The following is a 22678-nucleotide window of genomic DNA, read 5'->3' as shown; positions in this document are numbered from 1 at the left end:
CTGTAGGAACTGAAAGCTTGTTCAAAACAGAAAGCTAACAAAATACGTCCTTGTTGTGTGTTACATGTTAAAGCAATGTAAGCAAGGCTCGTAGAAAGAGGGAGTCTACGTCACGTAGAATACTGTTTAAACATTTGCAACATGTTGACAGAGCGAAGAACACGACTGCCTGGGACATGTTATGTGGTGTGCGTGTGTGTATGTAACATGGTTTTGGTTGTTAGATTGTAATGCTGTCCTGGAAAAAAAAAATCTAATATAAAGGAAAACCACAAGAAATTAAAAAAAAATCTATATATTTAAAGCATACTTTGTGTGTGTGTTTTAAATCATAAAGGGAACCAGGTGCAGTAAAACTCGTTACATCCACAATTCAAAATCAGGTAGCGTCTTTCACTGACGCAGCAAATGTTTGTTCCCAGAGGATGGTTAAGCACTGCCCTAATGAGGGAAGCACCAGCGTTTTACCTGTCAGTACAGATCAGAACACAGGATTTCAATGTCACATGCCTGCAAGAAGTTTAAAAAGTAGTAAAGGGTCATGCTGCTAATTACAGCTCTTGTCCATGCGACAGTGGGAATCTGTTGGAAGATGTTAAAATAAAAGCCTTCGGCTCAAAGTGATGCATTTTTGATACAGCACATTTCAGTCTGCGTACAATGGCAGGAGACCTTAAATTGAGTTAACAGTCTTCATACTAACGGCCCTTTCTGAGGCTTGGTGGAGAATACTGTCCTTAAACAAAAGAATACTAAGCTGCAGAATGTTGCAACCATCCAAAGTGGGAGGTAGGTTTTTATTTCTAAGCTATCTCCGCACAATCGTATGTTTATCTTTATCACAACATCCCATTCACATGATGGCTTTCATTTTAGCATGTTTACAGGAGGCTCTGGGCTTAGTGCCATTTTCCAGAGTTCACACTGGACTCACTGGCAGAGAGGCAGCATCCTCAGCTGTGGAGCAAGAATCAGAAACACAGTTGGTGAGGCTGAATATGGAAGGGAGAAGGCAAAGAAAATGGCACAGAGATGAGAGGATGCAAAGCAGATAAACCTCAGTGACAGGGTGGAAAGGAATGAACTGGACACTAGCTAGCAGACTGACTATAGCAGTAAAATTATATGGGTCTAGTAATACTGGTAAATTTCCCTACATAAATGAGCCAGAAGGGTTGGTAGGAAACTCAGACTAGATTTGTTTTTTCTTCTCCCACAAGCCAGGTGGCAAGTCTATGCTGATCACCTCCACAAGGCTGCCTCTTTGATCAAACAATTTCCAGCCTATGTAAGTCTCAAATTAGCTATACCAGCAGAGGTTCATCAGCTTCCCTCGCCTACAGAGCACACAGAGAGATACATAATGCAAAGGGCTGGTGCATTTGCACCATTCACCACAGCCCAGAAGGGTGCAGAGAAGAAAGAGGGAGTCTACGTCACGTAGAATGTGGTTTAAACATTTGCAACATGTTGACAGCTAACTGCCCTAGAGTTAGAACAGAACCCTCCAGTCCAAAGACACATTCTGCAACATTTTAAATGTGGAAATCCTCAGCACAGGTGCCGGCTGAGTTACCCACTGTCACAGAGTCTAGGATTTCCAAACAGTGGTGAGAGGTGCTTCAGGAACAAGGAGATACGTTTTATATTAGATATCCAGAACAAAAAAGGGGACTAAGTCATAGCCATTCTCACAGAATTTAGGGGTACTGAATGACTTATGAGATACAGCACTTCTCACCTCAAGGTCAAAAATGTCCAAAATGGTTCCCATCTGAGGGTGGTTTAGCGGTCTCTAAGTCTTGTGGTTTTCTTCCAGCTTCCATTCATAAAAAATTTCACCATAACTGGCCCCCTTGCTGGCAATCTCAGCAGCAAGGCCAAGAATGGCATGGTAAGAGACCAGATTACCCCTGCCTCATAGGTCTAGTCCCTCAAGTTTCAGGCCAGTTGGTAGGGTTGTGTGGAGAAGACTGCCCTGCCATTACACAATATGCACCCGTTCTGTGGAAAAAGTAGAGCTCAGTTTCCACAAATATCACCCCAAGAGTTTTCACCAGCATAACAAATAAAATGTAAGGCAAGACTTACTGAACCTATAAATAAACGCAGGGTTCCCACTTACAGAAAGGTTTTAGGGAAAGTGACATGTGGAGCTCTTCCTGGGTCTGATCCTGATTCCATTAAAGTCACTGGAAGTTTTGCCATCAACTTCAATAAGAACAAAATCCAGTGCTGTGTGATCTTATAAGTAGGAAAACACAGAAATATTAAAATAGCTTAGTTTTACATCTTAACTTGTTGAAGATGGTAGGATTTCAAGGAAGCAGAAGTGTGGCAGTTGGAAGTGAAAAGGTAGAATAATTGCCCCTTTTCCGGGTTTTGGCAAAATCTCTGTGAGCCATATTGAAGAGCCAGCGGAAGGCAGTATCTCTGCATCAGGAGTGGGTAGACATTTTGAGGGAGAAACTGATTTTATACAATAATCCAAGGTATCAAAAGAGCATGACTGAATATGGCTCTCTGGGGGAAGTTAACAGTTTCAGAACACAGGGAACATCTACTGCCCTTTGGCCCTACCCCAGGGCAGAATTTTTCCCTCTGAAGTTTTATATGCAAAAAGTTCAGCTTTCTGGGGCAGCTCCTGAGCAATCAACATTTGGCATTTTTGGCACAAAACAGCTTATTTGCCACTTTATGTTGCACAGACCATATTTTACAAGGTGCAATATTTGTCAAAATCACCTGTGTGCAAGGTAACAGGCAACCTAGGAAGACTTGTGTCTGAGGCCATGTCTACACTTACCTAGATTGGCACTGTTGCAATCAATGCAGTTGTGTCAATTTAGCAGGTCTAGCATAGACCTCCTAAATTGAGCACAGAGTGCGCTCCAGACAACTCTGGTAGCCACTCCAGCTCCCTGAGTAAGGGAAGTCAGCAGGACAGCATCTCCCAGCAACACAGTGCGATAAGTCGACCTAAGCTACGTCGACTTCAGTTACGTTATTCACGTAACTGGAGTAGCATAAAACTTAGGTCGACTTACTACGGTAGTATAGACAAGGCCTCAATTTCTTACCATGAAAACTTCCCAGCACAGGAAGGCTGACCTACTTTCTTAAGTTGTACATGTGAACAAGTCACTACTGAGCACAGAATACTTACCCAGATAAAACTTCCAAGTACCAGATTTCAGAAAGTCTCCAGACCGCATCCTTCTGTGCAGTATCTTCCTCTTGGTGAACATCTCCACATGGAGAAAGCTATCTTCTGGGGCACCTCGGTCCATATTAAATGAATGCAACCTGAAGACTGGGGTAGTAGGCTTTGAATATTTTCTTGCTTTGCAACAGCAGCTGCACTAGTTAATTCATTTGTGGTTAAACAAATTCCTCTTTAAAGCTCCAAATAAGGAGCTTGTAATGCCTAGAGCTTCAAGTAATCCATTCAATCTCCCTGTACAGTATGCTGCTGCTAATAATAATACAATCCAAATTATAGGACAATAACATTTATTTAGAGCATTAGGGATTCCACATTATACAAACCCTTCAATTTATTTGTATTTCACTGGTCCATTTCTACAACAAATACATCAGATCTACTTTATAATAAAATTATTTACATTTCCAAACAAGACTGGGTTTGCCTGTAACCCTCTTACTGCTATTCACATACAGTACTTAAAACAACAGCACAATACATCATTTTAATATCTAAAAATAGCAACCCTGTAATCTAATTTTTTTTTTATGAAAAGTGGAAACTTAGAAATAAGTTTACAACTGTCTTTCCCTCCCTTGCATTTCTTACAACACATTAGCCTAATGCACTAACTCTGGACTTCATCTTATAATACCAGAGGGTTTAACAATAACCCAATTTTATATCCATTTATTTGTTTTTAGAAAAAACCTTTCACTTACTGGGAACAGTATAATATTCAGATGACTTTACTGTACATAATTTTATTCTTTTTTCAAAAAAAAGAAAAATCACAACTCAAAATTGCTATTGGTAAATTCACACTCATTTGCAAGTCTTGTGTTTCCATGCTGTATTTTACTTGGATTTTCTTCTTTTAGACTGCATTGCACTGGCATTCGTTTCTGAAATTAAAAGGAAAAATTTGTGGATGCTAAGCTAGTAAGCCTTTCAAAAGAGGCACATACATTGCATTTTTTTTAACATGTTAAAAAAGACACTGTGGGGGAGGGGAATTCAGACTGTGAGCTCCCCAGGGCAGGGATTGTTTCTCATTTTGAGTTTTTACGGCATGTAACCCGATGGGTCCCTGATCGTGACTGAGGCCTTTAGGCAGATAGGACAATCCCAAATAAATAATGATAATAAACTCTCACTAGCTTCTCTTGCAATGATGTGTGCAAACAGCTTCCCTGCTCACAGGGATGTTCAGAGGCTTAAAATTTGCAAAGCTCTAAGATCCTTGGCTGAAAGATGCTGTGTAATATTATTACTGTATTAGCTCTAGTTATGATTCTGCCATCTTGCAAAGCTCTGCCACAAAAAGAAACCCAGGAAATATTTCATATGGCTTGAAGAACCAACTACACGGTTACATATGCAGTGCTTAAGCACTCCAGAGATGGGTGCAATAGGAAAAAAATGAATGTTTTTTGAAATGTGCGTTAAGTACAGAATCTATTGGTCCCACTACAGAGAGGGCTTGAGTCCTGATGTAACACAACTGTGTATGAAACTCTTGGTTTTGCTTAATGTATGGCTGCTGTAGGGAGAATCCACTGTGCTTCACTAATAACTTGCATCGCAAGTTACAAATACTGTAGCACTTCAGCTGAGGAAACAGAAGTACTTACAGAAGCTAGAGCGAAAGTAGAGGACATTCCAAGTGTACTCACAATTTCCACTTTAAAGCAGTAAGAAAAATATTGAGCAAGGACTGAGGAAACCTACATCCTTACAATTTTAACTAAATACAACATTGTAAAAGTTTGTGATGATTCTCTGCCTCTTTACAATGTTTTCTGAAGACTGTCCTTCGGTAACAATCTGCAATTTAAAACCACCGGGGAAAAACAGTGTTGCAAAGCAACAAAGCAAAAAACCAAATACTGTGTGTAATTCTGGCCTCTCATGTTTAAGAAAGATGAATTCGAACTGGAACAGGTGCAGAGAAGGGCTACCAGAATGATCACAGAAATGGAGAACCTGCCTCACAAGAGGAGACTTGGCCTGTTTAGCCTAACAAAACAAAGGCTGAGGGAAGATATGCTTGCTCCCTATAAATACATCAGAGAAATAAATACCAGGGAGGGAGAGGAGTTATTTAAGTTAAGGGCCAATGTTGGCACAAGAACACATGGTTATAAACTGTCCATCAACAAGATTAGGCTTGCAATTAGACAAAGGTTTCTGACCATCAGAGAGGTGAAGTTCTAAAACACCCTTCCAAGGGGAGTAGTGGGGGCAAAAAACCTAATTTGTTTCAAGACTGAGTTTGATAAGTTTATGGAGGGGATGGTATGAGGACGCTGCCTACAATGGCATATGGCCCATTTGTGACTGTTATTAGCAAATATCTCCAATGGCTAGAGATGGGACTCTAGATGGGGAGGGCTCTGAGTCCCCAACAGAAACTCACCCACTCATTCGTTCTCAACCCCAGATATGGCATTTCAGCAAAACCAACAGCCAGAGAATTGTTTCCCAGATCTCTACCTTTTGGATCTTGCTGAAATGCTCAGGGTCCAACTGATTGCCATACCTGGGGTTGGGAGGGAATTTCCCCCGGTTCAGACTGGTAGAAACCTCAGAGGGATTTCCCTTCCTCTGCAGGATGGGACACGGGTCACTGGCTAGTTTGAACTAGAGTAAATGGTGGATTCTCAGTAACTTGAAGCCTTTAAATCAAGATTTGAGGACTACAGTAACTCAGCCAGCGGTTATTGCCAGAGTGGGTAGGGGAGGGTTTTGTGGCCTGCGATTTGCAGGTGGTCAGACTAGATGATCATGCTGGTCCCTTGTGGCCTTAAAATCTGAGTCTATAACACACAATGGTATGTCCTTGTGCCCATTAAATGTTACTGTATTAAAGTCAGCATGAATAAAAAAATTACAAAATTTGATTAATCAAAAGCGAGAATGATAAAGGCTGCAGCCAGGCATGTTCTGATAGTTCTCAAAGTATCTATTCAGTGCCTCTACTCAAAAGTGAACAGCACTAACAGGCATGATTTATACCAACTGGAGTTTTTTGCTCCTAGAAATCAGTACCTGTCAGTTGAGTTTAGCTCCAAGCAGTCATGCAGCATTCATATCCTTTGGCCACAAGCAACACTAGCTGTACGGTTTGTTTTCTGTTTATATTAAATAGGATTTCTGGTGTTTGGTAGAATAAATGGCAAACTTCCACCATTATATGGAGTTCTGTTTCAATCACTCACTTTTGGAGCCAATAGTATATCGCCTTCTGAACATTACTGGAATTCTAACACCGGTCACTACCCAAAACTACAAACTAGTGTGCGCTACATATGTAATGATCACGTAAAACTGACTCAGTTTGCCCACTTCTACAACTGTCCTTGGGCTGCTTCTACCTTGCTGCCTTTCAGCAAGGGCATTGCACAAATGAGCTAGTCTGCAAAGCTACAACCCTCTCTTCATTTAAATCCTTCCTGCGTAGAGCCACTTCTTCCAAAATGCCTACAAGAACTAGCAAATTATCTCTCTTCCAACAATGTCTTTTACTCCATCTTACTATGCACTAGATTTTGTTTAGAGAACTTGCATCACCTCTCCTATCCCTCACTGCACAGTGTCTGAAGTTAGTTTGTATGTCTCTTAGTGCATGGATTGTGTTTTATTTGTAATGAAAGGCACCTAACCCATTCCTGAGAGCATTTAAAATAATAAATGCACTTAAAAAAAAAAGTTCTCATTCACTATTAAAAGGTAGAACAGACAGGAGTATGCACAAATTACAAACTTCTTCAGGTTCCATCAGTTCACTAGCTAGTCATGACAGGCATAGAAGGTTTCCCCTGAAAAATTCTTGGGTTTTTGTTTTCATTTTTGTCTTTGGTCCTGAACTTGCCCAGTAATCTAAATGGGGGGAAAGGAAATCAAGACCTTGTGTACAATTTGGTAAGCTGGACCTAGATTCTGCGGCAGCTTCAGATACATGGGTTTTTTTTGTTTTGTTTTTAAAGGAGGTTTTTATTTCATTAATAGAAAAACAAATAGTGGAACAAACATGTTGTTTATTCTGATAGTAAATATCATTTATTTTATGCTGTTCCCACATTTTTAGTTTTTAAAATGCCATAGTCTGTCTGTCATGTTTAGGTTTCAGAATTAATCTACTATAGTGAATGGCGCAGGTTACACCTCCCAAAGTTATTGTTTCAGGCTCCCTCAAATTCATGAAGACATCCCTGTATCACTCTACAGTCTGTTCATATTTTCAAACTTCTTTAAAACCATCAAAGACCATTAATTTTTAAAATGAAAGATGAGATTCTGGAGCACAATGATGTTACAGAAAGTGAATTTCATGGCCATGGGACCGCAGAATACATAGATACTTCAATGCAATTTTTTATACTCATTCAGTTCTATATTTACTGGAAGTGCTCTCTGGAACACTTTGAAGGTAAAAACGTAAACATTTGTAATGTTCCCAGTGTGGGAAAAGGTTGCTGAATTTAATCTGATCAATTTCATTTCATTATAAATCTGTTTTATTTCGTAAGGTTCTATATGTTATCTTTAAAGTATTGGCTGAAAAATCCTCCTGACATTCTCTCTACATCATTACATGAGTCTAACCTACCAGAACTTTACTGACACAAGATTGACTCCTTCAGCTCAGTCTTCACTTAAAAGTTAGGTGGACGTACGTATGCTAGTCAAAGGTGTGAAAAAGCCAGACCCTGACTGACGTAGCTATGCTGACCTAACTCCCAGTGCAGAGGCTGCTATGTTGAAGGAAGAATGTTTATGTCAACATATGGCCTGGTCCACACCTAAAACAGGTCAACCTAGCTACCTCACTCAGGGCTGCAAAAAGGCCCTGTGCAATGTCATTAGGTCAACCTGACCCCCACTATAGACACAGCTTGGCTAACAGAAGAATTCTTCCATCGATCTGCATATGACCTCTCAAAGGGGTGGATTTATTACAGCAATGGAAAAACCCCTTCAGTTGCTGTAGTAAGCTACCCATAGCTACTGTCATTTGGGGATGTGATGTTCTTAAATCAACGGGAAAAAATGAGAAGCAGTTCAGCAGTTACTCACCCATGGCTGCGATAGCTCCTGTACCTGCTGCTTGTGCCCAGCCCTGCTCCTGTCTTTGACCCAGCCATGCCTCACTCCAGGTAACCCAGTTCCGATCCTCAGCTCTGGCATCTGGAGTCACAGGTCAGGGACCAATCACCAGGCCAGACCACCCATGTCCCAGTCACTGACATCATGAATCAGGCATTCTACTAGTGAACATGTATGTGCCACACAAATGTTGCATACTTTGTTCCTGACCATAGATAGCCCTTAGAGAAATAAGACACTCCTGCAACTGCTGATGCCATGGGTTAATATCTATAACTTTAGGATTTCACATGTTCTTGGACAGAACAGCTGAGGATCTGTGTACTAGCACACAAAACTCTTAGACTGTAATTGAGGCAGCATTCTAAGCATGCCTGAGCAGCATAACAAGACCATTTGGATTTGTGAAAGCAGATCACACACTAGAAGACATAAGCTTTTTTCTCACTTCTTTCAGACTGTAGGAAAAATATGTCACTGTCTTGCCTGAGTACGCTTCTTTCAATGTCTGCCCATTACTGCCAAGACTACTATAATTTTAAGAGTACTATGATTTTTTTGAATGCTATGTTAATGAGTACTGCAGAAAACAAACTACAGTAGAAAATTTGCATACAAGAGATTTACTGCAGGTACTGAACTATGTAAACTTTGAAACGCCAGCCTGTCTCTAACTCATCAGTACTAACTCTAGGGTTAGGAGCATACACTGAACATCATAGGCATGGTGCACTTATTCAAATAACATTATTATTTTGGAAACTACTTCACTTCCTGCCCACTCCACAGTAAGGATGGCTGTGCATTTTACCTTTTGCCGTGCTAGAGGCAGATGACGGCCTGGAGGACCTCTTGCGCTGTCCATTCTCTACTGTTTCCTGTGAAGCAGCAGATTCCTCTGTTCTTGAATTTCTTCTACTCAGAGTTTTAGATTTTTCACAACTCTCTTTTGCCTCATTACTAATAAAGTGAGACAAAATATTTCTGGTGAAGCGCAAGAATCTTTTTTTAAAATGCAATTCATTAGACAAGCATACTGGTACCAGTTCCAGACCCTTAGCACTGAAGATATGAAATGCTAGGGATAAGGGAAGAGAGTATTTGCAACATTCAAATGACAGAGAAATTAGGTATATTTTAAATGGTCAGCATATATCACCATTACTGAAGTCTAGGAAAAGTCTTAGGTTACATAAGAAACTGCTATAATAAGGAAATACAGAACTGAAGTCACAGATGAACACAAGAGAGAACTGTGAACCTTTAAGAAGGGACTGTTGTCAACAATTTTGTACAACTATGAGTTGCTTCGCTAATCTTTCTAAATGATTTATTCCCAGACCAAAACAGGCTTTATTAAGGTGAGTTTAATGCTTTACAAGAATTAATAACGAAGTGCAGTTTTGCCATGAAAAGTTATTCTACAATGGTACTGTGGGGCTTCACATTTATTTTCTCTCACACCATATTAGCAGGTGTTTAGATTTGATTACATTTAAAACTGTTTACTCATTTCTACCAGCCTTGCAAATTCATCTTGTGCTCTGGGACTTAAGCTAAGTTATATTCTTCTCATACGCAGACACTAGTAAATTTCACTGTTGTATGCACGGTTTTTGCAGTAGAGTTGGCTACAGGATATTAAAGAGAAGGTGGTTGAGGTAATACCTTTTATTGGACCAATTTCTGTTCGTGAGATAGACAAGCTTTTGAGCTACTCAGAGCTCTCTCTCAGGTCTGGGAAAGGTGCCATAGCTAAATACAAGGTTAAACAGATAGTTCAGCACGTATTTCTAAAGGATCATTCAAGAAGAAGTGCCCCGTTAACACCCCTGTAGTCATCGGATAAAAGGGCAGTGGGTTACAGATTGGTGTCATAATCCATAAATCCAGTGTCTTTATTAAGACCAAGATCAGACCCCAGCAGAACAGATGCAAAACCTGCAGACATCTCTCCACTGCTACAATGATCAACATCCCCCACAACACACCTTTCAAGATCCATGGATCCTACACATGCTACTGTGTACCTCATCCAGTGCACTAAATGCCCCAACAACGACTATGTGGGTGAAACCAGACAATCACTAGGCTCTTGAATGAGCTCACAGAGAAAAATTTAAAAAGACATGAAAAAAACCCCATATCGCCTGTGGGTGAACACTTTTCACAGAGCGATCACTCTGTGTCTGACCTATTAGTCCTCATCCTCAAAGGAAACCTGCAGAACACTTTCAAAAGGGGAACCTGATGCTAGACACAAAATCCTGACTTTAATAAAGATGCTGGATTTATGGCTTATTACAACAATCTGTAACCCACTAACCCCTCTTTTTGTCCTATGACTACAGGGGCATTAACAAGCCACTTCACCTTTAGAATATGGGCTAACTACTCATGCTAAACTATCTGTTCAATCTTGTGATTAGCTGTGCCACTCTGAGTTGCCTTTTCCAGACCTGAGGAAGAGCTCTGTATAGCTCAAAAGCTTGTTTCTTTCACCAACAGAAGTTGGTCCAATAAAAGATATTACCTCACTCACCTTGTCTCATCAGTAAATTTCAACAGGCCAAATGAAGCCCTCAGTGACATTTATACAACCCTATTGGCTTCTGTGGGTTCACAACGTAACTAAGTGGAACCAATTAAACAACTCTCTGTTGATAACACTCAAGAAGGAACAGAATTCACTTCGTGCCCTCTTCATGGGACGTCTCTGCAGGACTAACAAGAATAAAAATGTATTTTAGTCAGCAGTCCTGAGTCTGAAAAAACACACAGAGGAGACCTATAGAGTACAAAGGTTCTATTTTTACATAGTCACTTCTAAGAGGAAATCTTCATTTTAAGAGAGAAAACTTATACCAGTTTGTAGTTTTAATAGCTGATGTCTGAAAGCTAAGGAATTCAACAGCCAAGTTACAAAGACAAAAAGGCACAGAACATTGGCAAGCATGGAAGGGCAGAGAGCAGGTAACCAGGTAGGCAAATAACTATCCCCATTTTACATATGGGAATACAGAGGCACAGAAAAACTAAATGACTTGCCTAAGACATAAAACAAGTGTCAACATCAGGCTTCGATCCCAGCTCTCCAGATCTCATATCTAACCCACTAGATCAGTGTTTTTTAACATGTGGGTTGCAACCCCTTGTGGGGTCACTGGAGGGATTTAGGGGGTTGCAAGCAGGGCCAGCATTAAGGGGTACGAAGCAGGGAAACTGCCTGGGGCCCCACACCAGAGGGGGCTCTGCAAAGCCAATTTACATGTTTCATGGGGGGCTGAAGCCCTGAGCCCTGTGCTTGCAAGTCACAGTGGGGCTGAAGCCCTGTGCCTTGAGACATGGGGAGCCGACAGGGTCAGCGCTAGGTTTTTTGCCACCCCAAGCAAAAAAAAACAAACAAAAAACAAAACACACCTCCGAGAGAGCAACTGCCAAAACAAACCCCATGCTTGGTTTGCTGGTGCCTAGAGCTGGTCTTGGGGGCCGAAGCCTGAATCCCTGATCTTAAGGTAGGCTGTCGCAATATTTTCTAGGGGAGTCACGATTTTTTTTTTTTAAAGTCCAAAGCAGGTTACCAGCACAAAAAGATTGAGAAACATTGCACTTTGGCCTAATCCATCAGATTAGCATTCCACATGTAGGTCCCTTAGCCTCTGTTTTCCCATATGTTATTAGTAAAATAAAGATAATGTAATTATCTATTTCAGAGGGGTGTTGTGAGGCCTACCCAAATAACATTTGTAAATGTCTGTAAGTATGACATCCAGTCACTGGCAGAGGTGGAAATGGAACTGGAGGTCTGACTCTCCATACCTATGATTAATGCACAAGACGGTGTGACATTTGAAGGTGCCACTAGAGCCACTGCCCTAGCTGTTTTTACAGGGATTAGGAAATCCACAACAGCCAGAGACCACCTTTCCTGAATTGTTTATGACCTTTAGTACTTTGCATGAAGCAGGGCTCTCCTAATGTGCATGATACTTATGCGCAGTTCTGAAAGTCCACATTCAGCTTGAGAGGATTCCTTAACTACATAAAAACTGACTTGCAGAAAACTTCAGAGGGATTCATAAAATGACACGCTCTGCCAAAAAAGGAATTACTTGTTTCCAAGTCACTGATAACTCAGAAGAAAGTTATCTTGAATGATCAATGTCCTAGAAGATAAAGCACAAGATGGGGTATTGGTGTCAGTTATAGACCACCAAATCACACAAGAGAACAGGAGGACCAGCTTCTTTGCACCTATCTATAATGTTAGGGGGGAAAAAGGTGTGTGATCATGGGCAACTTCAATTTGAGTAACACGTGTTGGAGGTCTCATGCTGCCAGTACTCAAACATCCTTAGAATTTCTAAATATTACAGATGACCATTTCCTAACTCAAAGTGTGGCATCCAACACAGGGGAAATTTTATATTAGATCTTGTCCTAACTGATGAGGGAGAACTGATCACAGAATTAAAAATTAATGGTTGCTTATGTACAGGTAATCATGACTTGATCACATTTATAATGTGCAAACAGAATGAAGTCCAGACTAGTAGCATATATAGTTGGTGCCAATATTACAAGCTGAAAACAATTATGAGACAAATCATCTGGGAGGAAAAATATAAATCAGAAACATGTGACTGATAATTTGTAATTGTTTAAGAAAACTTTACTACATGCCCAAAGAGCCACAATCGAGGAAGCAAGCTGTATTGGTTAAAAAAAAGATCTAGTTTAAAGAGGAAGTGAAGGCACCTATAAATTTTTTTTAAAACAACAATAATATATAACAAATGAAAGAAAGGGGAAGTAGATAGTAATGAATATAAATCAGAATGTAGGAACTGTAGACAAATCATAAGGGACACAAGGAGAACTCTATGGCCAGTAGAGTGAAGAACAATAAGAAGGGGCTGTTTGTTTTTTTTTAAAGTATATTAGGAACAAAAAAAAACCTAACAAAGGTATTGGTCCATTACTAGATGAAAATGATAGAACTATCAATAATAATGCAGAAGAAGTGGAATTGTCCAATAAAAATTCTGTTCTGTATTTGGGGAAAAACAGATGATGTAATCATATCATATAACACACTTTCCATTTCACTAGTATCTCAGGAGGATGTTCAACAGCTACTACTAAAGTCAGACATTTTTAAATCAGCTGGTCCAGATAACTTGCATCCAAGACTTTTACAAGAGCTGGCTGAGGAGTTCACTAGACTGTTAAAGCTCATTTTCAATAAGTCTTGGAACACTGAGGAAGTTCCAGAAGACTGAAAGAAAGAGTATTTAAAAATCTACAGAATATTTTAAAATGGCAAAACAAGATGAGATGGGTAATTATAGGCCTGTCATTCTGACATCGATCCCAGGCAAGATAATGAGGGAAGATGGAAAGAGGCAGTGGAAAAGGAAGAGGGAAGAGAAGGGGGATGAGGGATGGGGCACTGGGGCGAGGGGGATAAGGGTAGGGGACAGTGGGGAGAGCAATGTGGAGGTGATGGGGCAGGAAGGCAGCTACAGCAGCATTGGGAAGCACAAGAGCAGCAGCATCGTTTCAGCAGCTGGTGCTGGAGTGACCACAGCTCCCACGTTCAGGTCACCAGAGCAGCAGCAGCAGCAGCAGCTGGGGATCCCCCATTAAGCTGGCCCATCTCTCCCCAGCACCAGCAGCCAAGGTACCACTCCGGGATGGGGAGGGTGAGAGGGGGGAGAGAGAGTGAACCAAGGGAACTGGCTTCAGCACAAGCATGCACATGCACACATTGCCCCCCCAAATATAGCAGTCAAACTACAACTATGCTTGTGTGGCTGACAGGCTGATTGTGTCAGGGAGCTGATATCCAGCTAAGCATAAGTAGGACTCCCTCTTGCTGGAGGCAGGAGTAATGAGATGACTCAATCTAAGAACTGTCACAGTGATGTAGTCAATTAATGAAGAACTAAAGAAAGTAACATAATTAATGCCAGTCAACATGAGTTTTGGAAAACAGATTCTGTCAAACTAACTTTGTATCTTTTCTTGATGAGATTACAAGTTTGGTTGATAAAGGTAATAGTGTTGATGTAATATGCTTAGACTTCTGTAAGGCATTTGACTTGATACCACATGACATTTTGATTAACAAACTAGAACAATATAAAATTAACACCTCACACATTATGGATTAAAGCAGGGGTTCTCAAAATTTTACGTGGGGGGTCACAAGCTGTCAGCCTCCACCCACAGAGCCTGCTTTACCTCCAGGATTTATAAGTGTTAATAATTTAAAGAATATGTTTTTAATTTATAAGGGGGGGTAGCAGTCAGAGGCTTGCTGTGTAAAAGGGGTCACCAAACAGAAGTTTGAGAACTACTGGATTAAAAGCTGGCTAACTGATAGGGCTCAAAAAGCAATTGTAAACAGGGAATCATCATCTAACAAGTGTGTTTCTACCGGGTTCCAGCAGGGACTGGTTCTTGGTCCTACGCTATTAACAAAATCATCCCTGATAAAGTTGCAGCTGACACAAAGACTGTGGGAATAGAAAAATAATAACGAGGACAGGTCACTGAGCAATCTGGATTGCTTGGTAAGCCGGGCACAAGCAAACAGTATGTGTTTTAATAGGGTTATATGTAAACATATTGTGATGAGGCAAGGACAGATGGCTGCAGTAAAGTAGTGAGGAACAGGCACGTTAGCCCCAGGTTAAACTCCTCCCTGGTATCATGGTAACCAAATGGCAGTGGCTTCAGGTTAATCAAGACACCTCGGGTCAATTAAGATCTTTCTAGAAGGCAGTGGAGATAGTAATATTGATTGGGACACTTGAAGCCAATCAAGGGCTGGCTGGAACTAGTTAAAAGCTTCCCAGTTAGTCAGTGAGGTGCGCATGTGAGGAGCTGGGAGCAAGAGGTGCAAGGAGCTGAGAGTGAGAGGGTGTGCTGCTGGAAGACAAAAGTACAAGCATTATCAGACACCAGGAGTAAGGAGGGCTTTAAACTAGGTTCGACGGGGACAGGTGAGCAAAGCCCACAGGTAAGTGGGGAACAAGACCTGGGAGATGGGTTGGAAATAGGAGGGAGCACGGGCTATAATGGCAGAGAGGAAGGAGGGTCAGGGCAAAGCTGGGAGGCAAGATCAAACCAGTATCTTAGATGCCTTTATACAAATGCAAGAAGTATGGGTAATAAGCAGGAAGAACTGGAAGTGCTAATAAATAAATACAACTATGACATTGTTGGCATTACTGAAACTTGGTGGAATAATACACACGACTGGAATGTTGGTGTGGATGGGTATAGTTTGCTCAGGAAGGATAGACAGGGGAAAAAGGGAGGAGGTGTTGCCTTATATATTAAAAATGTACACATTTGGACTGAGGTGGAGATGGACATAGGAGACGGAAGTGTGGAGAGTCTCTGGGTTAGGCTAAAAGGGGTAAAAAACACAGGTGATGTCATGCTGGGAGTCTACTACAGGCCACCTAATCAGGCGGAAGAGGTGGATGAGGTTTTTTTCAAACAACTAACAAAATCATCCAAAGCCCAAGATTTGGTGGTGATGGGGGACTTCAACTATCCAGATATATGTTGGGAAAATAACACCGCGGGGCACAGACTATCCAATAAGTTCCTGGACTGCATTGCAGACAACTTTTTATTTCAGAAAGTTGAAAAAGCTACTAGGGGGGAAGCTGTTCTAGACTTGATTTTAACCAATAGGGAGGAACTTGTTGAGAATTTGAAAGTAGAAGGAAGCTTGGGTGAAAGTGATCATGAAATCATAGAATTTGCAATTCTAAGGAAAGGTAGAAGGGAGTACAGCCGAATAGAGACAATGGATTTCAGGAAGGCGGATTTTGGTAAGCTCAGAGAGCTGATAGGCAAGGTCCCATGGGAATTAAGACTGAGGGGAAAAACAACTGAGGAAAGTTGGCAGTTTTTCAAAGGGACGCTATTAAGGGCCCAAAAGCAAGTTATTCCGATGGTTAGGAAAGATAGAAAATGTGGCAAAAGACCACCTTGGCTTACCCTTGAGATCTTGCATGACCTACAAAATAAAAAGGCGTCATATAAAAAATGGAAACTAGATCACGAAGGATGAATATAGGAAAATAACACAGGAATGCAGAGGCAAGATTAGAAAAGCAAAGGCACAAAATGAACTCAAACTAGCTATGGGAATAAAGGGAAACAAGAAGACTTTTTATCAATACATTAGAAGCAAGAGGAAGACTAAGGACAGGGTAGGCCCACTGCTCAATGAGGAGCGGGTAACAGTAACAGGAGACTTGGAAATGGCAGAGATGCTTAATGACTTCTTTGTTTCGGTCTTCACTGAGAAGTCTGAAGGAATGTCTAGTATAGTGAATGCTTACGGGAAGAGGGTAGGTTTAGAAGAGAAAATAAGGAAAGAGCAAGTAAAAAATCACTTAGAAAAGTTAGATGCCTGCAAGTCACCAGGGCCTGATGAAATGCATCCTAGAATACTCAAGGAGTTAATGGAAGAGGTATCTGAGCCTCTAGCTATTATCTTTGGGAAATCAGGGGAGACGGGGGAGATTCCAGAAGACTGGAAGGGGGCAAATATAGTGCCCATCTATAAAAAGGGAAATAAAAACAACCCAGGAAACTACAGACCAGTTAGTTTAACTTCTGTGCCAGGGAAGATAATGGAGCAGGTAATCAAAGAAATCATCTGCAAACACTTGGAAGGTGGTAAGGTGATAGAGAATAGCCAGCATGGATTTGTAAAGAACAAATCGTGTCAAACTAATCTGATAGCGTTGTTTGATAGGATAACGAGCCTTGTGGATAAGGGAGAAGCGGTGGATGTGATATACCTAGACTTTAGTAAGGCATTTGATACAGTCTCGCATGATATTCTTATAGATAAGCTAGGAAAGTACAATTTAGATGGGGCTACTATAAGGTGGGTGCATAACTGGCTGGATAACCGTACTCAGAGAGTAGTTGTTAATGGCTCCCAATCCTGCTGGAAAGGTATAACAAGTGGGGTTCCGCAGGGGTCTGTTTTGGGACCGGTTCTGTTCAATATCTTCATCAACGATTTAGATGTTGGCATAGAAAGTACGCTTATTAAGTTTGCGGACGATACCAAACTGGGAGGGATTGCAACTGCTTTGGAGGACAGGGTCAAAATTCAAAATGATCTGGACAAGTTGGAGAAATGGTCTGAGGTAAACAGGATGAAGTTCAATAAAGATAAATGCAAAGTGCTCCACTTAGGAAGGAACAATCAGTTTCACACATACAGAATGGGAAGAGACTGTCTAGGAAGGAGTATGGCAGAAAGAGATCTAGGGGTCATAGTGGACCACAAGCTTAATATGAGTCAACAGTGTGATACTGTTGCAAAAAAAGCAAACATGATTCTGGGATGCATTAACAGGTGTGTTGTAAACAAGACACGAGAAGTCATTCTTCCGCTTTACTCTGCACTGGTTAGGCCTCAACTGGAGTATTGTGTCCAGTTCTGGGCACCGCATTTCAAGAAAGATGTGGAGAAATTGGAGAGGGTCCAGAGAAGAGCAACAAGAATGATTAAAGGTCTTGAGAACATGACCTATGAAGGAAGGCTGAAGGAATTGGGTTTGTTTAGTTTGGAAAAGAGAAGACTGAGAGGGGACATGATAGCAGTTTTCAGGTATCTAAAAGGGTGTCATCAGGAGGAGGGAGAAAACTTGTTCACCTTAGCCTCCAATGATAGAATAAGAAGCAATGGGCTTAAACTGCAGCAAGGGAGATTTAGGTTGGACATTAGGAAAAAGTTCCTAACTGTCAGGGTAGTTAAACACTGGAATAGATTGCCTAGGGAAGTTGTGGAATCTCCATCGCTGGAGATATTTAAGAGTAGGTTAGATAAATGTCTATCAGGGATGGTCTAGGCAGTATTTGGTCCTGCCATGAGGGCAGGGGACTGGACTCGATGACCTCTCGAGGTCCCTTCCAGTCCTAGAGTCTATGAGTCCTATGGTGAGGATAAAGAAGGTGTTTGGAGTAGGCCATGGGGAAGTAGCCCAGGGAGTTGTAGCTGTCATACAGCTGTTACAAGAGGCTATATAGACAGCTGCAATCCACAGTGCCCTGGGCTGGAACCCAGAGTAGAGGGTGAGCCTGGATTCCCCTCAAACCTCCCAACTCCTGATCAGACACAGGGGGAGTTGACCCAGACTGTGAGTTCCACCAGAGGGGAAGATCACTGAGGTGAGCAAATCCACCAATAAGTGCAGGACTCTTGTCACAATATACATCTAGGAACAAAGAATGTGCCCATACTTACAGGACAGAGGACTCTACCCTGAGAATCACTGACTCTGAAAAAGATGTGGGGGCTGTGGCTGATAATCAGCTGACCATGAGCTCTCAATGCGATCTACGGGCCAAAGGGTACTGCGATCTTTGGATGCATACATGGGGAAGCTCGAGTAGGAATAAAGAGGTTATTTTATCTCTCTATTTAGCAATGGTGTAACTGCTGCTGGAATACTGTGTCCAGTTCTGGTGTCCACAATTCAAGAAGGATGTTGATAAATTGAAGAAAATTCAGAGAAGAGCCAGGAGAAAGATTAAAAACTTAGAAAACATGGTTTACAGTTAGGGACCTGCCAAATTCATAGCCATGAAAATGTGTCACGGACCATGAAATCTGGTCTTTTGTGTACTTTTACCCTATACTATACAGATTTCGTGGGGGGAGACCAGTGTTTCTCAAACTGGGGGTCCTGTTCCAAAACGGAGTTGCAGAGGGGTTGCAAGTTTATTTTAAGGGGGTTGCAGTATTGCCACCTTTACTTCTGCACTGCCTTCAGAGCTGGGTGGCCAGAGAGCAGCAGCTCTTGTCCGGGCACCCAGCTCTGAAGGCAGTGCCCCGCCAGCAGCAGTGCAGAAATACGTGTGGCAATACAATACCATGCCACTCGTACTACTATACTGCTGACTTCAGACCTGGGTGGCTGCTAACTGAGGGCCCAGCTCTGCAGGCAGCAGGGCAGAAGTAAGGGTGGCAATACCATACCGTGCCATCCTTACTTCTGCACTGCTGCTAGCGGCAGCTCTGACTTCAGAGCTGGGATCTCAGCCAGCAGTCACCACTCTCCAGCTGCCCAGCTCTGAAGGCAGTGCCGCCACCAGCAGCAGCACAAAACTAAGGGTAGCAGTACTGCAACCCTCTCCTACAATAACCTTGCGACCACCCACTACTCCTTTTTGGGTCAGGACCCCTACAATTACAACACCATGAAATTTCAGATTTAAAGAGCTGAAATCATGAAATGTATTATATTTAAAATTCTATAACCATGAAATTGACCAAAATGGACTGTGAATTTGGTAGGGCCCTATTTATAGTGATAGACCCAAGGAGATCAATTTATTTAGCTTAACGAAGAAAAGGTTAAGGGGTGACTTTGATTACAGTCTGCAAGTACCTACACGGTGAACAAATATTTGATAGTGGGCTCTTCAATCTAGCAGAGAAAGTTCTGACATGATCCAATGGTTGGAAGTTGAAGGTGGACAAATTCACACCAGAAATAAGGTGTAAATTTTTAATAGTGAGGATAATATGTCATTGAAACAATGTACTACGGGTGGTGGTGCATTCTTCATCACTGGCAATTTTTAAATCAAGACTGGATGTTTTTCTAAAAGAGATGCTGTAGGAATTATTTTGGGGAAATTATCTAGCCTGAATTATACAGGAGGCCAGACTCGATAATCACTATGGTCCCTTGTGGCCTTGGAATCTATGAATAAGACAGACAAACATATTTGGAGTTCCCAGACACTTTGGAGTCACATAATGTGTCAGAGGTATGAAAATGTTCAAGTGTGGTAACCTCATGTTGTGAGCCCTCATTTTATCAGAAAAAATTCAGCACTAGAAGACTCACTCACTCATGAAATTTCAGTTTAGCTTTGCTGAAGCTAAAGGGAGATTATAATGGTAGGCAATCTCCAAATTTAACTATGAAATTACAGTGAGAGCCCAGTGCATGCAACAAGATTGTTTATTTTAAATAATTAACTCAGCAACAGCCCCAGGAACTCTTCTTTTTTTGGCCTTCAAGGAGGACTACACCTAAGGAGGATTCAGGGAGGGTGCTCCGACGGCCGAAGGCAGCTCTGGTTCCCCCCTCCTGGCCAGGGGCAGCCCCAGAGCCTGCAGAGGTTTATAGTGTTAGCCCCCATTTAGAACTTGGTACTCCCCACTATCCCAATGGGCCCAATGTGGGCAAGGTTTATCATCTATTCTGTTGCATTTAGAAGAGCATGAAAAATATGATCAGTAGTCTTAGCATAACTATGTTCTCTGTGTCAAAAGTCTAGCAATATTTCTATCATTAGATACTCCTATAGTCAATTTAAGGTTCCCACTATTAAACAGTGTGGCCCAAAACATCAATAGACCAGTACTATCATGAAAATCATACTTCATCCTGATGTTTAACCACCTGAGTTACTGAATACATTAGCCAGCACCTGTCCATGTATGTTCTACAAGACTCTGCCAATATCAGTTTTCAGCAGAATAAATGATAGCAACCATATACAAAGTTCTGGTTCAGGCTGACGTACAGAAGGGATTCCCTGGCCTGCATCTGAAGGAGGTCTCATAGCAACCTCCATGAGATGTTTCCTGAGGCAGAGAGTCCAACCCTTCTTGAGTACGGTTGAGGAAGGACTGATAGATACTGCACCTGGCCTTCTCCCAAGCAGAAGCGGCAGTGTTGATATTTGTAACTGACCGAGAAAGAATGTGGGCAGGAGGCACAGATTTTAAAGGCTGCGGCACAGTACAGTATCTGTGGTTTGAGAGACACAAAAAACAGGCCCCCAAACTAGCTATTCTACTCCAAAACGACTAGAAACTACCTAAAAACAATAAATTAATTTTATCAATACATTGATAAAAACTAACTATATACAAGTTACCGGGCACGGTGGCATGTGCCTATAATCCCAGATACTTGGGAGGCTGGGGGATTGCTTGAACTCTGGAGTTCTGGGCTGCGATTCACTATGCCGATCGGCCATCCAGTACCACTGACAGCCTGGCCAGCGGGTGGCTGAGGGAATGGCTAGAACAACACGAATGACATGTTGTGATCGGGGTGCCCTCTCTCTGTGAGGGCTGATGGACTGATCTGACAACGTGATACACAAGTTTGTTTGAGGGAGTGCGTCACAAGCAAATGGACACCAATCATTCTGAACTGGACCACGCAGTGGTGAGAGGGAACTGGAGATGCGATCGGTCCACCCCGCCCTTTATCATCTTGGACGAAACTATGAGTCGAGTCAGGGTGCATGCGCAGACCAACGGACACTACTACTTTTACATTCTCAGGATGTATGGTGCATATGCGTAAACCCTCAGTGAAATATAACAGAGACCATCACTTGAAGAAGAGTTGATTAATAATGCTAAGGTATATAAACTACTTTCAAAATTGCCTCTGCAGATCCCCACTTTTGGGAAATACACACCAACAATGCTGCTGATCTGGAATTTTTTGGAAAGCAGTGACCATTGGAACCATACAAGGATCCTCACAGAGCAGAACCTACAGGTATATAAGGGAATGCTGTCCAGAAGTGTAGGGACACATTTGGGAGTCTTAATGCAATAGTATCCTACTTTAATAACACATGGGCTAACCAGTCTCTTCAACAGAGAAAAAAGATGTGTGGCCAAGGAGAATAAAGAGGCTGTGGCAATAAAGAATTTCTTGAAAGTTGTATGATAAAGAAAAAGTCAAAGAGAAACAGACGCCTTCCAAAGAGAGCTACATTCATCCTGAATCTATAATGACTATCTACTTACCTCTGGCCAGCAACTACTGCAGCATTTGCTTCAAGTTCTGCAAGAGAAAAAGATATATTTCTAACCTGCTGCGGAAATATATACATATTAAAAATCAGATATCTGGAAGATATGTGACTGCTACCTGTAATACAGGCTTTAGGGGGAAACTATGAAATACACTGTAGGATTCTCTCACAACATTTCATGGTAATGTTAAAACACAGCAGAAATATACACAGGCACATCTATATTTTAAGAAACCTAGACTTCGTTTTAAATATTCTCCGTGTAACGTACAGTATAATTTTTTTCTCATTAGTATAACTTGATCCCACTCTTTGCCTCAAAATAAATGCAACCCTTCAGGCACCATTATTCATCTCAGATCACTTACCCTAAACTGGGTTGGTAAAATAACTTCCCTACTCTACAAGACAATTGTTACTCTCAAACTAAACAACCGTATAGGTAGGAAATGCCATACTGGATCAGACCAGTGGTCCAGCTAGCCCAGTATCACGTCTCTGACAGTGGCCATCACC

The 22678-nt window shown here is 41.6% G+C and overlaps 1 protein-coding gene across 3 annotated transcripts in view; it reads right to left on the bottom strand.

The window, feature by feature from the left end:
- Positions 1-3496: 3496 nt before the first annotated feature.
- NCOA6 (nuclear receptor coactivator 6) overlaps positions 3497-22678 on the bottom strand; it is a 76174-nt gene continuing 56992 nt past the window's right edge. For 2 of the 3 annotated variants that reach the window (XM_030533511.1, XM_030533513.1), the window contains exons 14-16: positions 22155-22191; positions 9126-9298; positions 3497-4110 (exon numbers count right to left, since the gene is read on the bottom strand). In XM_030533511.1, coding sequence (XP_030389371.1) covers positions 4064-4110; positions 9126-9298; positions 22155-22191 — 257 coding nt within the window. In that variant the 3' untranslated portion in view covers positions 3497-4063. The remainder of the gene's footprint in view (positions 4111-9125; positions 9299-22154; positions 22192-22678) is intronic. The other variant, XM_030533512.1, reaches the window with a different exon arrangement.

The sequence above is a fragment of the Gopherus evgoodei genome, chromosome 14 (assembly GCF_007399415.2).
Source record: "Gopherus evgoodei ecotype Sinaloan lineage chromosome 14, rGopEvg1_v1.p, whole genome shotgun sequence".
NCBI lineage: Eukaryota > Metazoa > Chordata > Testudines > Testudinidae > Gopherus > Gopherus evgoodei.
This window is presented reverse-complemented; position numbering and strand designations above follow the sequence as displayed.